The 17345-nt window shown below is 38.8% G+C and overlaps 1 protein-coding gene across 3 annotated transcripts in view; it reads left to right on the top strand.

Annotated features, from left to right (window-relative positions):
• The first annotated feature begins 706 nt into the window (after positions 1–706).
• The window catches only part of LOC124283413 (regulator of G-protein signaling 7-like), a 110352-nt gene continuing 93713 nt past the window's right edge, over positions 707–17345 (top strand). For all 3 annotated transcript variants that reach the window (XM_046719469.1, XM_046719468.1, XM_046719467.1), the window contains exon 1: positions 707–883. In XM_046719469.1, the coding sequence (XP_046575425.1) occupies positions 815–883 (69 nt within the window). In that variant the 5' untranslated portion in view covers positions 707–814. The remainder of the gene's footprint in view (positions 884–17345) is intronic.

The raw sequence follows: 17345 nt of genomic DNA, 5'->3' as shown, positions 1-17345 counted from the left end.
CTCTGTGGGATGTGGCTGATAGTAGCAAATGGCTCGAGGGCATCTGTGGTAACAGTGTGGAGATATAATTCACCTGATAACTGGGCACTTTACTGAAGTATTAACTAATGAGTCAGATCTTTAAGTTAATTATTTTGCCGTAATGAGGTGATATCAATATTTGTGATGTGTCATTGCTTACCTGTGCCAAAAGGGGATTTTGTGGCCAAAATGGTGGCTGATGTGTATGGAATGTTTTTGAATGTGTAAAGATCAGCAAAGATCAACTCTCATATAACATGTGATCGATTTATTGTATTTATGTAGTTGATGCATATTGTCAACCAATGGTTTACTTACACAAAGTTGTATAGCATTTGATATCCAATTGTGTTATTTGAACCTAAAGAATAAACATTGAAAACTACTTCCATCCAAGATGCAGGTATTAAAAAAAAAAAATATCATATTCCTTTTTACTTATTATTTTACTCTTTAAGTATCACATCTATAATTTATTAATAGAATATGGCAATTACTTTTTGAGTGTTAAAATTTCAAACTCTGAACTGTTACAGTCAGACGTATTTTTGAAATAATCAGATTGTTCATATTTTATGTGCACCATCATCAGCAGACGGCCACCGTAAATATGTGTATAGTAATAGTTGTCAGCCAAACACCACATGAGCTGGTGCGTGTTGAGGTCGTAAGGGGCTTTCCGAAGCAGACAGTTTCCCACTTCCGTGATGTAGCGAGGATGCCGATCTGACTAGTGCTTCATGGTATCTCATTGAAGTAACAACCGTTATGCACGGGATTTTATTAGGCAAGAATGACCATCAATTCTGGAACAATAAATATGGATCGAAACCACAAACCGAGACATATGGTGTTTTCAAAGGTGGGTGTTTTTGAAAGATGTTTTCTTCTCCGTCACGGCTGAAAATGTCATGCTGCTGTCATCCACTTTTCATTTACACTTGCTTGTTGACAGCTTACCATCCACTTCGAACAATCACATGCCAGTTCGATACTTCATCGCATAGATATCGGTCTTCCGTCATAATTGTTTATTTCAGAGCGTTAGATTTGTTTGGCAGCACCTAAATTTGGGCCAAAATAATTAAAAGGAGAAATTAACATAGGATGCCAGAAGAGCATTCAATGAGCATACCGACTTGGCAATATATTTTCTACCCAAGAAAACATTATTTCTGAACATTATTTTTAGTTTCATGGTGAATGTGTGAGTTTTTATCCATTATGTGATGAGCAAGGGGGACATTGGCTAACACCAGCAGTCCCAATAACACTGTCAATGTCATAGGATGTTAAAACTACATGCATTTATTAGTCTATGGTGAGTCAGAAAACGGTTCCAGGATATATTTTGTTAGTGACATCTTAGTCCAGAAACAATGAATTATGATGGTGATTTAATGTTTTCTTTATAGTTAAAAAAATTAATATTCAAATATCTTAAATTTTCGGTTTCTTATAAGAAGCACCAGGGAATTCCATATGACATGTCATTTTAAGCTGCATATGTTATAGCATGTTTGATTGGTCTCGTAATGATGTTCTTGTATCAAAATTGGAACCTGCACAAATTAATATAGATATGCGGGCTCAAAGTTGAACCATCTCCAACTCTTCTTGTTCAAGCATGCTTAGAAAAGATGTTTTTCAGTATATTTAAAGAGTTTTGATGTTTGACATGTTGTAAATGACTTTTACATTGATTTTCCAGTGTTGATATGAAATTAAGAGATGTTTGTTACAGTGTGTGTCCAAACCTTTTGAGCCACAAGCCCGAACTTGGCTCTTAGCATAATTTTTAGAAGATTTTTACACCATATGGCCTTTTTTTTAGCTACTCTCACAGGACAGAACAAAATGTGACTGGACTACAATGTCACAGACTTATTATAACCATGACAGCTCTAATGACTTAAAGCATGTCTTTGTTAGTTTCTGGTTTAATGCTGCACTCAGCAATTTTCCAGCTATATGACAATGGTCTGTAAGTAATCGAGTCTGGACCAGACAATCCAGTGATTGAAATCATGAACATGAATCTACATAATTAGGATTCAGTGACATGCATTACAAAGTCAGTGCCTGACCACTCGATCAGTTTTCTTTATCTAGCATAATGGTGTTTCAAAGTCACAGGACATTGGATCCTGTAAGTTTCAGACATGTCTGACCCATTGAAAAGTCAGGACCCATGGAATAAAATTAAACACACATTTCAGATTTAATATTTCTTATAATTGACATTGAAATTATTAACAAACATAAGATTTATAAACAGCAAACAAGTGTCACATGAGTCAAAGTCATTGTGAAATATACAGTCAGACACTGCACAAACTTCTGTCTGACCATTGGCGAAATCTTTGTCAGATAAGGATGAACACTGGGGTTGCTGCACATGCTCTGGGCATCTTTAGATAAGGATACCCTGTAGGACCTTTATTCTGTCCATTAGTTGCTTACCTGTCTACAATCTGTTTGGCACCAAATTCAGTGTGCATCATGTAGAAAGTCAAGATATAACAAAAAAAATGATGATGAAGAACCTCAAATGATGTGATCATCAGGGTTTCAGGTCAAACCTTAGTGGTTTCGGAAGCATTCAGTGTTTACAGCCTCTGAACATCTATAGGATATATTGCCTTCATGTTGCTGGGACAACATTGACTGGCTGGCAACCAATACTCACAGGTGAACCAGTCACTGCCAACATCTTGTTATAGCGATCGCAGTCATGACTTCTGTTATATTTGTACATTTTAACCAGAAGGGATATTTCCAAATATTATGATGATGATGATGAAGATGATGATGATGATGATATTTTAACCAGAAGGGATATTGCAAATATGATGGTGATGATGACATTTTCATTAGAAGGGATATTTCCAAATATGATGATGATGATGATGATGAGGGATGGGATGATGATGATGAAGATGGGGATGATAATATTTTAACCAGAAGGATATTTCCAAATATGATGATGATGACATTTTCATTAGAAGGATATTTCCAAATATGATGATGATGGATGATAATATTTTAACCAGAAGGATATTTCCAAAATGATGATGAAGATGATGCTATTTTAACCAGAAGGGATATTTCCAAATATGATGATGATGACATTTTCATTGATGGGGATGATAATAGTTTAACCAGAAGGATATTTCCAAAATGATGATGATGATGATGATATTTTAACCAGAAGGATATTTCCAAAGGGATATTTCCAAATATGATGATGATGAGTAATTTAGTAATTTGTTTTTAAATATACAGAACCTTAATGCAGTAAACTAAGGTTATAACAAACTCAAGGGGGCCACTAATTTTAGTTGTTGTGATTGTGTTATAACTTATCTCTTATCACTGTTGTTTTGTGTGTGTGTGTGCGCGTGTGTGTGCATGCATGCATGCATGCATGCTTGTGTGCGTGTGTGTGTGAGTCTGTTTCCTAGTATTTCATTCACTTGATGAAGGAGTAATAATATACTCCTAAACGTCGTGTCCCTCAAAATAAAGAAGTTGACATCCATACACTCTCGCTTTTATGTGTATCACTTCTAAATGCCGTTCAAAGACTCAAGGGCCTAGATTTTCGAAGCTCTCTTAGCGCTAAGATAGTTGTAAGTTAATATATAGCACTTACTACTACTAGTATCTTAGAGCTAAGAAAGCTTCAAAAATCTAGGCCCTGGATAGGAGAGTTCACCCTCAAGGGTTTTTGATTTTCTTCTCTAACATTTATTGATAATCACTCAATAATTAGTTAACTATTATCGATCTGTATGATATATAGATATTGATAGTCGGACCTGTTCTAAATACTAATCATCATATATATATTTCACCTTTACAAAGTATTTATTTAGTGGAAAAGACAGAGACACAAGTAACACAGATATTTATAGTAATATGATTTCAGAACCATCGCATTGTTATGTGACATGTCTTTACCAAAGATTTAGAAATATTAAATTTTATTGTTTGATGTGGCCAAATATAGCTGAGAATGAATTTTGCCTATTCACTGTATCTGTTTCACTATTTGACAAGAGTCCTTTCATACACTTGACTTGTGAGGAAAACATTACGAGACAAAAGATGCTTCCATTGTGCCAGAGGCTGTTGTACTGGACTCTGGCTTTGGCCTTGTGGCTAATGTCGCGCCTGCCCTTGTTAAGATCCCAGATTAATTGGCCCACAAGGCAGCTTGATTTGGTTGCCAATAGACCATCATTAACAATGAATCTGACAGATATAAACAGGCACTTGGGAGTTAATGCCCAGTCTAGCTTTTTGATTACTCAGGTACATTTCAGAGTATCACAATGTACCCAGGTACTTAAGAGATATACCTGTATCTACAGTGACCTTAAACATGACTGACACACTGGCTTCGTAACTACACTGGCGGATTTTACATCAGCAATACTTAGTGTGAAGTGTAAATTGAATATCGATGGAGAATTCTTGTTATTCAATAACAATGAACTCACTTTACATTATCGTGTTTGATCATGCTATTGATGATCTATATTTGCTCTGCTGTGTACTATATAAAACCCAGTTTACTGTTTCCTGTTTGATCATGGTGATGATGATCTGTATTTGCACTTCTGTGTACTTTATGAGTGAGTGAGTTTAGTTTTACGCCGCACTCAACAATATTCCAGCCACGTGGCGTCAGTCTGTAAATAATCGAGTCTGGACCAGACAATCCAGTGATCAACAGCATGAGCACCGATCTGCGCAATTTGGATATGATGACATGTGTCAACCAAGTCAGCGAACCTGACCACCCAATCCCGTTCGTCGCCTCTTACGACAAGCATGGGTTACTGAAGATCAATATTCTAACCCGGACCTTGACAGGTGGTATATTTTATGAACCCAGTTTACTGTTTCCTGTTTGATCATGGTGATGGTGATCTGTATTTGCACTGCTGTCTACTTTATGAGCCAAGTTTACCTTTTCCTGTTCGATCATGGTGATGGTGATCTGTATTTGCACTGCTGTCTACTTTATGAGCCAAGTTTACCGTTTCCTGTTTGATCATGGTGATGGTGATCTGTATTTGCACTGCTGTCTACTTTATGAGCCAAGTTTACCTTTTCCTGTTTGATCATGGTGATGTATTTGATCTACTGTATGAGCCAAGTTTACTGCTGTCTACTTTATGCTATACTACCTTTAGCTAAGTTTACAAGTTTACTGTTTCCTGTTTGATCATGGTGATGATGATCTGTATTTCGACTGCTGTCTACTTTATTAGCCAGGTTTACCATTTCCTCTTTTTTACTTCACCTTTTCACTTTGAACTTGACTTTTTTCACAATCACTTGATCTCTTAGAAATGTTTTGCATCATTTGGCAAGGATGATCATTGTTCACAACATGAATGGATTGTCTGGTTGGGACTTGATCTTATTCAGGCTGCCATCACATAGCAAACAGCAAACCACCTTTCACTAAAAGTTAGTAAGAGTAGGGATTGGATGGTTGCTAATAACCAATAACACATTTATCGCTTGGGGCGCGAGCCTGAGTGGAGCCGCCTCGGGTGCAGATCTTGGTGGTAGTAGCAAATATTCAAACTAATAACACATTTATCAATGTATAACTGTTTATTCAATCAAGCTTACAGCCATCATGTCGACTTTTTCTATCAGAATGACCGATGTCCATTGGTGCCGGGCAAAAACAATGGTATCTGAAAGCTTATTTTATTCATACCTCTTAAAAAAACTAGGGCCGGCACCAGAATTCAAGGATTTGTCGGGTAATAGGAACCACAACATATTTGTTTAGGCCCTATCTGACTATGGTCTGTAAATAATCAAGTCTGGACCAGACAAACCCGTGGTCGACATCATGAGCATCGATCTACGCAATTGGGATACGATGACGTGCATCAATCATGCCAGAGAGCCGGATCACTCAATTCTGTTAGTCACCTCTTTAAACAAGTATGGGTTGTTGAAGATCAATTCTAACCTGGATACAGGACAATTCATTTACATGGAAACAGCGAAAAAGGAAATATGTTGCCATGGTATGGGTATTGGACCATTCCATAGTTAACTTAGCTTCTGTTGAATGAATATGCGCGCATATATTACCGGTATATCACTTTCATTCTAATTAAGATATTGCTGACATGGATGCTTCATTTATTATCGGAAATGAAGGCTTTTCAACATATGACAATAATGGCTTTGTGTTAATAAACAGTTTGCCTTTTCTTGAAATCTTTACACGCTGAGACTTGAAATATATTAAGTATGTTGTATCTATAGTAATAAGCATTATCTGTCTCTCCTGCAATGGTATTTTGGATTGGTGTTGTTTCATCCTTCGTTCAGCAGTAAGTCTAGCTTTCAGTATACATCACAGAGGTAGATAATTGTTAACTAAATATTTATTGATTATTGACACAACTTTGAGCAAAAATATATAATAGGGTTTGAAGAAATCAACATATTTCATGTCACTGTGAGTAGTTGCAGATGTGTACATAGATTATTGACAAAAACTTCAATCAGTACATAATATTAGAAAGAAGAATAAAGACGTAACTTTGTGTATTGTGTGTGTGTCAGTTTAGACTTTATTTCCTCACAATAGCTTATGTAAGATATTTTTGATGACACAGATTTCGTATTGATAGTATTAATGATTCCTCCCATGAATGATATTTTTTGTTATCAATTTTTCTAGCCAGCCCTATTTAGCAATTTTCCAGCTGTAAATAATGAAATCTGAGCCAGACAAATGAGTGTACAACGAAGCTTACGACTTAATGGATAACAACTTCTTGTTTATTGTATCAGTGACATTTCGAAGTAGATTCTTACATTCAAGCTTAAAGTGCATTTAAACAAAACCCAGTGGACGATGGCATGAGCATGTTCAACACAACTGGTAGTGGTATGATGAAAAACCATGTCGCCAAACTGGGGTTGCCAGAGACCTGAATTGTAATGGTGCCAGAGAAATATCTATCAATGCTGTGTCCAGCTCAAAGCATCTTGCATATCTTTCCAAAAAGGTGGAAGTTGTCCATTAAAAAAGCATTTTTGACAGCATTTTGCTTTTACTGTAATACACACAAGTTACAGTTGTTGGTTATCTGGAACTAGGTTGAGATTAACTGTAGCCTTGAATACTGAGATGAAACAACTCTGATAGGTAATAACCAGCAGGTACTGCCTACCTGAGGTGGATGTAAACACCTACATCTAAATAACCTAGGTTATATACTTCCCATCGAGTTGAAGATGACAACTGGAATGCATTTGGATCGACTGATCGGAAATCAAGATACTTTATGGATAAATTAGCATTGATTCTGAGGGCATGTATGTGAGATCGCACTATACATGGCGATATCCAGTAGACAGCATTTGTGTAGATATGTTTGGGTAGATGCAGGATGATGATGTTGGTGGTGCTAGTGATGATGATCATGGTGATGATGATGATGATGATGTTTGTGGTAGTGATGATGATGATGATGATGTTGGTGTAGTGATGATGATGATGATGATGTTGGTGGTAGTGATGATGATGTTGGTGGTAGTGATGATGATGTTGGTGGTAGTGGTGATGATGATGATGTTGGTGGTAGTAATGATGATGATGATGTTTGTGGTAGTGATGATGATGTTGATGATGATGATGATGTTGGTGGTGGTAGTGATGATGATGATGATGTTGGTGGTGATGATGATGGTGGTAGTAGTGATGATGATGATGATGATGTGGCAGTGATGATGATGATGATGGTGGTAGTGATGATGATGTTTGGTGGTAGTGAGATGATGATGATGATGGTGTTGATGATGATGTTGGTGGTAGTGATGATGATGATGATGCCGGTGGAGTGATGATGATGATGATGTTGGTGGTAGTGATGATGATGATGATGATGATGGTAGTGATGATGATGTTGGTGGTAGTGATGATGATGTTGATGGTGGTGTAATGATGATGTTGGTGGTAGTGATGATGATGATGATGATGATGATGTTTGGTGGTAGTGATGATGATGATGATGATGATGATGTTGGTGGTATGATGATGATGATGATGGTGGTGAGTGATGATGATGATGATGATAATGATGATGATGATGAATATTATACTGATGGGTAGTGACATACTGCAAGGACAGATTAGAGTTGATGCTGTTTATGTTAATCAATTGCAGTTTCACCTGGCTTTAGTTTTCAACCAAGGCATTGATCCTAAACTCTGTATGCAGTTGATTTAAATCAGTGTAATAATAGTTAAGGTTTGCATACCTATTGCAATTTTAGTGTATTTTGAGAGTTGTGTTATCTTGCCAAAAAATACAATAAAGTGGTTCATACATATTATTCATAGGATACACACTGAATGAATGCTCTGAGTGTAAATTTTCAACCCACATTCATGATTAATCATTAACTGATTGCTTTTTCATACAAATTATTAATGTTGAAAGTTTAAAATTCTTAACATAAGTGACATGGTCAGAGCTCAGCTGTGATTGTTCTTTTTGTTTGTTTGACACCATGCAATATTCCATCTATGTGATATAAGTCTGAAAATTGAATCTGGACCAGACAATCCTGTGATTGACATCACAAGCATGGATCTACATGATTGGTATATGATAAATACATAAAAAAAGATGACGAGCTGGACCAGTCAGTTCCTTTTGTCACATCTTACAATAAACATGGGTTACTGAAAAACACTTCTAACACTTTCTTCACTTGATATACGAATCAAATGATGGTAGTAGCAATCTGAACATATAGACACAAATTCATGACTTGACTCACTCACTCACTCACTCACTCACTCACTCACTCACTCACTCACTCACTCACTCTACAAACAGTTCCATGTTGTCAGCATCTACTTGTCAAGTCTATATTTCACCATAAAAATGTCCTGCTTTGTTCTGTCTTCTACAAGACAATAGCATGCATATGAATTTATTCTTGCAGGCACGCAATAGTTGATGTATATTCTTGGTAAGACGTTTTATCTTTATGAATGTATTTAGGAAGCCACTGTAGGTACTTATTTACATATATGTTTTACAAAGTGCTTTTGCGGCTGTAAATATTCATAGAGAATATCCGAGGACTGGGGCCAGTATCACTCACGTCGATCTCATGATGAAACATGTGTCGTACGTGACAATTTATCCCCCTCTCATGCATTAAACAAACACTAATTAATTTGCTGATTGTACGATTTGTAGTAAAATGTTTCCTTTTGTCATCAGACTCTGTGTTTGATAGATCGTTAGATATAATGGTCTTCGCTGTGACGTACATCCCTCCCCAAAATATATACGTGAGAGGGAGACGAGTGACTTGTCATGAATTGGGCCCAGACTCTGCACATCACTCTTCTGTCTCTATGGCGTCATTTACTCTCTGATTGCTTATGTCTATTTTCATCCAGATTATTATATTATAAAGATATTAATTGGTGTTTGAAATTAATGGGGGCCTTTGAGGTGTGCTTCTGTAGTATTTGGTTCTAGGGACTTTCAACATTGTTGCTATGTTTAGTTCTCAGTCAAATAAATCTGCGACTCCAGACACCATTCCGTTGCTTGAGTCAAGTTAAACATTGGGGCTATATTTAGTACACCAGAAAAAAAGTTTGACGAAAGTGTTACCCGTAGATAAGCGGTACCCCTTCTACAGGCTGCTTTTTTCGGTCTTCAAAATTCGGCTTACCTACGGTACTGAGTCAGATGCGTCTGTTACTCTGGTCAACTGGGTCAATGATTAGAACTAACAAAACTTGTGATTCCTCATAGATGGGAGGGGTGGTAGGGTAGCCTAGTGGTTAAAGCGTTCGCTCGTCATGCCAAACACCCAGGTTCGATTCCCAACATGGGTACAATGTGTGAAGCCCATTTCTGGTGACCCAGTGTGATATTGCTGGATTATTGGTAAAAGCGATGTAAAATCAAACTCACTCACTCATTCATTGGTGGGATGTTCCTACTTGTTTCAATATGTTTACTTTGCTTAGTGCAACGGCTGTGTTCCTTTGTTAACCAATGATTTAGGTGAGTCATCCAGTATGAATAAAAATGAATTGCATTTTTTCCCTACCAACAAAGAGGTATGTTTCTCTTAAAGATCTGTAAAGCAGGAAAACACAAGTCAGGCCTAAACAACATTATTGATTTTCATGGTTATTTGAAAACCAGTCACACATAATTAAATCTTTGCTTCAATGCTCAAGAAGGAAATCTATACTATTCAAAGTCTGCTAAGGATCACCACTTCAAATGGTAGTGAGTGAGTATGGTTTTACGCCGCTTTGAGCAATATTCCAGCAATATCACGGCGGGGGACACCAGGAATGGGCTTCACACAATGTGCCCATGTGGGGATTCGAACCCGGGTCTTCGGCGTGACGAGCCAACGCTTTAACCACTAGGCTACCCCTCTGCCCCTGGTAGTACGTGAGATGGCGTGCAATGATTCTGTTGAAATAGCAAAGACAGTATTGTATGAACAGATATGTTGAACCAAAGTCATGGCCACAAGATGCCCAAAACAGCATAAGACCTGAAATCATTTAAATCACCCATGAAAATGAGGGTGTCTCACCAAACCTGAAATGTCAAAAGATTACATGTATTCATGTCATACAGAACAGCTTTCAGTAGTACATATGCGATCCAATAGATGCAATCAAAGTCTGGTTCAGTCATCCCATGTTCCCATAGTCTGTCCCACAGTCCCTGAACCACATTATTTCCCCTACTGCCAAGCCCTAAATAAAGCAAGTCTAGATTTCCTCAGGTTCTGAATCTCTGGTCTCCCTGGGGCTCCTTTTCAATATAAATGGGCTTGTTTGTTGCCATCAAAATTATATATATTCAGAGACTAAGCAATAGTCTAATGTTCCCAATATGTGTCTGGATTGTTGCCAAAGGAAGCAGTTTCCAGTCTTCTGTGAGGTGAGGTTAGGTGAGGTGAAATGGGGTTTAATGGGGTTTACTTCAGAATATTTCAGTCATATGACGTCATGCATGCGCGTGTATGTGTATGTGTGGCTGCTTGTACTAGCCCAGACTTAAGCTGGTTTTATAATGCTAGCTCAATGAGATACCACGCCTCAGTTAAGCATGAATACCCCACTCAGACACATTATACTTACTCCGAGACGACCAGTCCTTGTTGTACCCATTAATGCCGAGCTGCAGGCAGGCACCAACAAGTACCACACTTTAACGTCTTTTGGTATGATGTAGCGGGGATCGAACCCGCGACCTTCCGCTCTCCGGGCGGACGCTCTAACCACTACACCACGGAGGCGGTCCTTCAGTAAGGACCTTGCTGACTTACTGCAGGATTCTAGTATTGTAGAAGGCGATCTGCTCCCCAGTTCCACAGTGGTTTGATAGGTTTGAGGTTTGGTTGTTACAGACAGAGGGGGTGGGGTAGTCTCATGGTTAAAACGTTCGCTCTACGCAGAAGACCCGGGTTCGATTCTCCACATGGGTACAGTGTTTGATATTGCTGGAATATTGCTAAAAGTGGTTAACGTTAAAATATGGTACTTGTTGGTGCCTGCCTGGCGCTCGGCATGAATGGGTACAACAAGGACTGGACGGCTCGGAGTCAGTATAATGTGTCTGAGTTGGGTATTCATGCTTTACTGCGGCATGGTATCTCAGTGGGCTAGCACTATAAAATCAACTTAAGTCTGGGCTAGTACAAGCAGCCGCACATACACATACACGCATGTACGTCGTCATATGAGCGAAATATTCTCAAGCACAGCGTATAACCCAATTCACCTCACCTCACCTCACCTCACCTCACCTCACCTCACCTCACCTCACAGCTGTAGGACATGGTGAATAGTTCTTCATGCTCTACTGATCGTTAAATGAGTCATGATCGAACCCCGTCCATAGCGGCCATTACTGGTAATACATTGGTGTCTTGAAATCTTTCTTCTTGTCTACATAAAGACTTGGGCAGTCTCTGAAATCTAGATGGTATCTCGATTCATCTATGAAAATTCTTCTTTAATCCATCATCAATTCCAGGTTAATTGGGCTATAAAAAACATCTTCAGCTCAAATTGAGCCAGTCACCAAACTACAGATATTCTTTTCATTTTAAAGAAGTCCATAAATCTAAATACTCAAACATGAAATTGTTTGTCCTGAATTTGTACTTGTGTATGTCACAGGAAATTATGATGCGTTGAAACAACTAGCAGTTGAAGTACCACCTCCTTTGCCAGTACTTTAAAATTTAGATTCTGATTCCCCAAAATGTCACTGGAACCTGTAACTTCATGTGTGTCAGAAGAGTGACCATCTTGTACCCTTGTGGGGAATCGAACCTGGGTCTTCAGCGTTATGAACCAACACTTTAACCACTAGGCTACCCCACTGCCACTGCAATATGCAGAGTACTGTCAAGTGAATAGGGTCAGTGTTTTTTGTTTGTATTTTTAGTTTTGTCAGGATATTATCATCATTACCATGGTTCTAGGAAGTACATATCTAATCTGTAGATAGCAGCCCATCCTAGTGCATGCTGATTTTTGAGTGTATTACATGTTATTTCAAGGGTTGTGCCTATCTTCTTCAGCCAGCTATCAAGTGTTATCTTTCATGAAAGTTACACTTTTAATGAACATCTTGCAGTTAATTTTATCAAAGTTAAACAGAAGTCTGCAGAGATTTAAGATTTTCTGGGGTAATGTTGTTTTTGGTACAGCCTGGGATGGTGTATGTACCTAATAACATCATTATCCTGTAGCCTGGGGGTAGGCTTCATCTCCTGTGATGATGGATGGATCTGGGCTCATACTTGTCAACATTCTTCCTTGACATGACAAGCCCAAAGACAGACAAACAGCCAGCCAGACACTCGGTGAGACACACAGACACAGATAGTAAGATAGTGACACACACACATAGAGACACTCACACAAAAAGGCAGACAGACACACACTCAGTTGGACAGACACATAGATGCACACGTGTGTGCACGCACACACACACACAGAGTGAAAGTCAGACACTCAGACACACATTGACCTGGACAGATGCACACTCAGCTGGACAGAGAGACAGACACCCCCCATCCCCCCACACAGAGTGACAGACACAGAGAGAGAGAGAGACACACACACAGTGACAATCAGACACACATTGACATGGACAGAGACACATTGACATGGACAGACACAGACAGACACACACTGACATGGACAGACATACACTCAGTTGGACACACAGTGACAGTTGACAGCTGCTGTTGGCAGAAACGTAGGAATGCGCATGCACATTCACATGACGGAGAATTTACTTCTTATCTTCATAGATGAGCATTTTGCAGAAACATTTTGAAGGTGTTTAGAGAATTCATGACACTAAACACATTATAAAAATTATTGTTTGAAACTGCTTGATATACAGAGCATTACAAAATAATATTGTGATACATATCGTGGAAAGAATGAACCTCAATAAACTGATATACCAACTGACAGAAAAGGACATTCAGTCGCTCTAAAACACTGGAGATATAGACACACTCCACACACCCAAGCACATTGGTATACAAGTCCAGTGTGAAATATTATTGAATGCCAAGATACATCCCATTTCAGCTCACCTCTCCACAAGGTATTTACATCACATCATGTTTCATTCAATACCTACCGGTACACTGCCATGCTAAGTCATGGCAAACCCGGTCATATCAGTCAATACTCTTATTTATATTCTTGATGACTACAAAATGGTGATCTTATACGTGAAGGTTATCAGACCTTTGTGGTGCCACAGACTCATGAAGGTCCAGGTTAGAATATTGGCCTTCAGTAGCCCATGCTTGTCGTATGAAAGAGGCGACTAATCGGGTGGTCAGGCTCGCTGACTTGGTTGACACATGTCATTGGTTCCCAATTGCGCAGATTGATGCTCATGATGTTGATCACTGGATTGTCTGGTCCTCCAGGCTCGATTACAGACTGCTGCCATATAGCTGGAGTATTGCTGAGTGCGGCGTAAAACCAAACTCACTCACTCACTTGTGGTGCCATATACATCATGGGTTTTCCCCATCTCTGTTCCTGTATGATTCCTTACACCATGGGAACGGTTACATCATATTGCCACAGTTCAGCACAAGCTTGGAGAATCCAACATTGATTTGATAGTGCCCACAGGTATTTAGTTTTAGAGTTAACATGTTCAGAGAAAATGTGAGTAGTCTGAGAGTCATCAACATTAAGATGTGTATATTCTGTGATAGTATATCTGGTGTGTTTGAGAAACATATTCACCTCATTAATGATGGAGGTGGCACTGTATATGTATATTGTCTGGCAAACTTCCAAAACAGACCCCTTATTGATGTTGCTAGAGGTAAAGCTACCATGACTCTTTAAAAACTACCACAATGAACCCTACATAAGATGGTGAGGTGAGGTGAAATTGGGTTTAACGGCGTACTTGAGAATATTTCGCTCATATGACGACGTGCATGCGTGTGTATGTGTATGTGCGGCTGTTTGTACTAGCCCAGACTGAAGCTGGTTTTATAGTGCTAGCCCACTGAGATACCATGCCTCAGTGAAGCATGAATAGCCCACTCAGACACATTATACTGACTCGAACCGACCAGTCCTTGTTGTACCCATTAATGCTGAGAGCCAGGCAGGGACCAACAAGTACCATATTTTAACGTCTTTTGGTATCACTCGGTCGGGGATCAAACCCGCAACCTTTCGCTCTCTGGGCGGACGCTCTAACCACTATACCACGGAGGCGGTCCCCTACATAAGATTGTTGTGTTGGACCCTATATAAGACTAACATGATGAACACGGGATAAGACCAGCATGATGGACCCTAGATAAGTGAGATGAATCCAGTGTGAGATTATCATGATCGATCCTAGTTAAGATCACCATGATGGACCCTAGGGTGGACTTGTACAAAACAATCTTAGCGCAAAGACTACTTAAGTCTATGTTAAGGTATGGGAGTTATAGTCACTTTAGCACTAAAATCGCTTTGTACAACAGCACCTGGCTATGACTAGTATGGTGAACCCTATCATGCCAGGCCTTTGTTAAGACTATCATGATAGATCTTAGAACACTTAAACACTGAAGAAGTATCATAGACAAGACGTCCATGCCAGGCCTTAGTTAAGACTATCATGATAGATCTTAGAACACTTAAACACTGAAGAAGTATCATAGACAAGACGTCCATGCCAGGCCTTAGTTAAGACTACTTCATAATAGATCTTAGAACACTTAAACACTGAAGAAGTATCATAGATCAAGACGTCCATGCCAGGCCTTAGTTAAGACTACCATGATAGATCTTAGAACACTTAAACACTGAAGAAGTATCATAGATAAGACGTCCATGCCAGGCCTTAGTTAAGACTATCATGATAGATCTTAGAACACTTAAACACTGAAGAAGTATCATAGATAAGACGTCCATGCCAGGCCTTAGTTAAGACTACCATGAGATCTATTAAACACCATGATAGGTCCATCTTAAGACTAACACTTAAACACTGAAGAAGTATCATAGATAAGACGTCCATGCCAGGCCTTAGTTAAGACTACCATGATAGATCTTAGAACACTTAAACACTGAAGAAGTATCATAGACAAGACGTCCATGCCAGGCCTTAGTTAAGACTATCATGATAGATCTTAGAACACTTAAACACTGAAGAAGTATCATAGACAAGACGTCCATGCCAGGCCTTAGTTAAGACTATCATGATAGATCTTAGAACACTTAAACACTGAAGAAGTATCATAGACAAGACGTCCATGCCAGGCCTTAGTTAAGACTATCATGATAGATCTTAGAACACTTAAACACTGAAGAAGTATCATAGACAAGACGTCCATGCCAGGCCTTAGTTAAGACTATCATGATAGATCTTAGAACACTTAAACACTGAAGAAGTATCATAGACAAGACGTCCGCCCATGACCAGGCCTTAGTTAAGACTACGTCATAATAGATCTTAGAACACTTAAACACTGAAGAAGTATCATAGATAAGACGTCCATGCCAGGCCTTAGTTAAGACTACCATGATAGATCTTAGAACACTTAAACACTGAAGAAGTATCATAGACAAGACGTCCATGCCAGGCCTTAGTTAAGACTACCATGATAGATCTTAGAACACTTAAACACTGAAGAAGTATCATAGAAAAGACGTCCATGCCAGGCCTTAGTTAAGACTACCATAATAGATCTTAGAACACTTAAACACTGAAGAAGTATCATAGATAAGACGTCCATGCCAGGCCTTAGTTAAGACTACCATGATAGATCTTAGAACACTTAAACACTGAAGAAGTATCATAGATAAGACGTCCATGCCAGGCCTTAGTTAAGACTACCATAATAGATCTTAGAACACTTAAACACTGAAGAAGTATCATAGATAAGACGTCCATGCCAGGCCTTAGTTAAGACTACCATAATAGATCTTAGAACACTTAAACACTGAAGAAGTATCATAGATAAGACGTCCATGCCAGGCCTTAGTTAAGACTACCATAATAGATCTTAGAACACTTAAACACTGAAGAAGTATCATAGATAAGATGTCCATGCCAGGCCTTAGTTAAGTTAAAGATCTACCATAATAGATCCACCCTAGATAAGATAGACACTGAACAATGGAAGGACCTTAGATAAGACTACAATGGCTGGACCCATAGATAAGACTACAATGGTGGACCCATAGATAAGACTACAATGGTGGACCCTTGGATAGGACTATCCAGATAGATCAGTAAGAAAGACCCTCAGATAAAACAACTATGATGTAAGAGCCTATGTCAAGTTCCATGTTAGTTAACTGTGTACAAATACAGATCTTATCTTGACATTGTAAAGGTGTTCACATGGAAACTAAAGTGATGGAAGGTTTCTTAAATGTAGAGCAACCACGTCACAGGAAGGACTCAGCGGAGGGCCTGCTGTCATGAATCCTTCGGGTGCAAGGACTGCCATCTTTTTTTCTTTTCCTGCTAAAAATCTATGGAGTGGGACAAATTCCTATTTGCCAGTGGAAGATAGAGACTGAAAACTTGCAAGGGAATCAATAGGCTTGACTGACAATAGCAATCACGTTTATAATTCATCACTCAATTACCTTAGTCTGTTGCTTCAATAGCTTGAAGTGGTGAACAGAGACGTAAATGGCCACTGCTTGCACAAATACTGCCACTATATCACTGGCCACGACTATTTTAAACTTTAATTAA

This window comes from Haliotis rubra, unplaced genomic scaffold (assembly GCF_003918875.1).
Source record: "Haliotis rubra isolate DU_JTF1 unplaced genomic scaffold, ASM391887v1 Scf315, whole genome shotgun sequence".
Taxonomy (NCBI): domain Eukaryota; kingdom Metazoa; phylum Mollusca; class Gastropoda; order Lepetellida; family Haliotidae; genus Haliotis; species Haliotis rubra.
The sequence above is the reverse complement of the archived record's forward strand: the minus strand, read 5'-3'. Positions and strand labels throughout refer to the sequence as shown.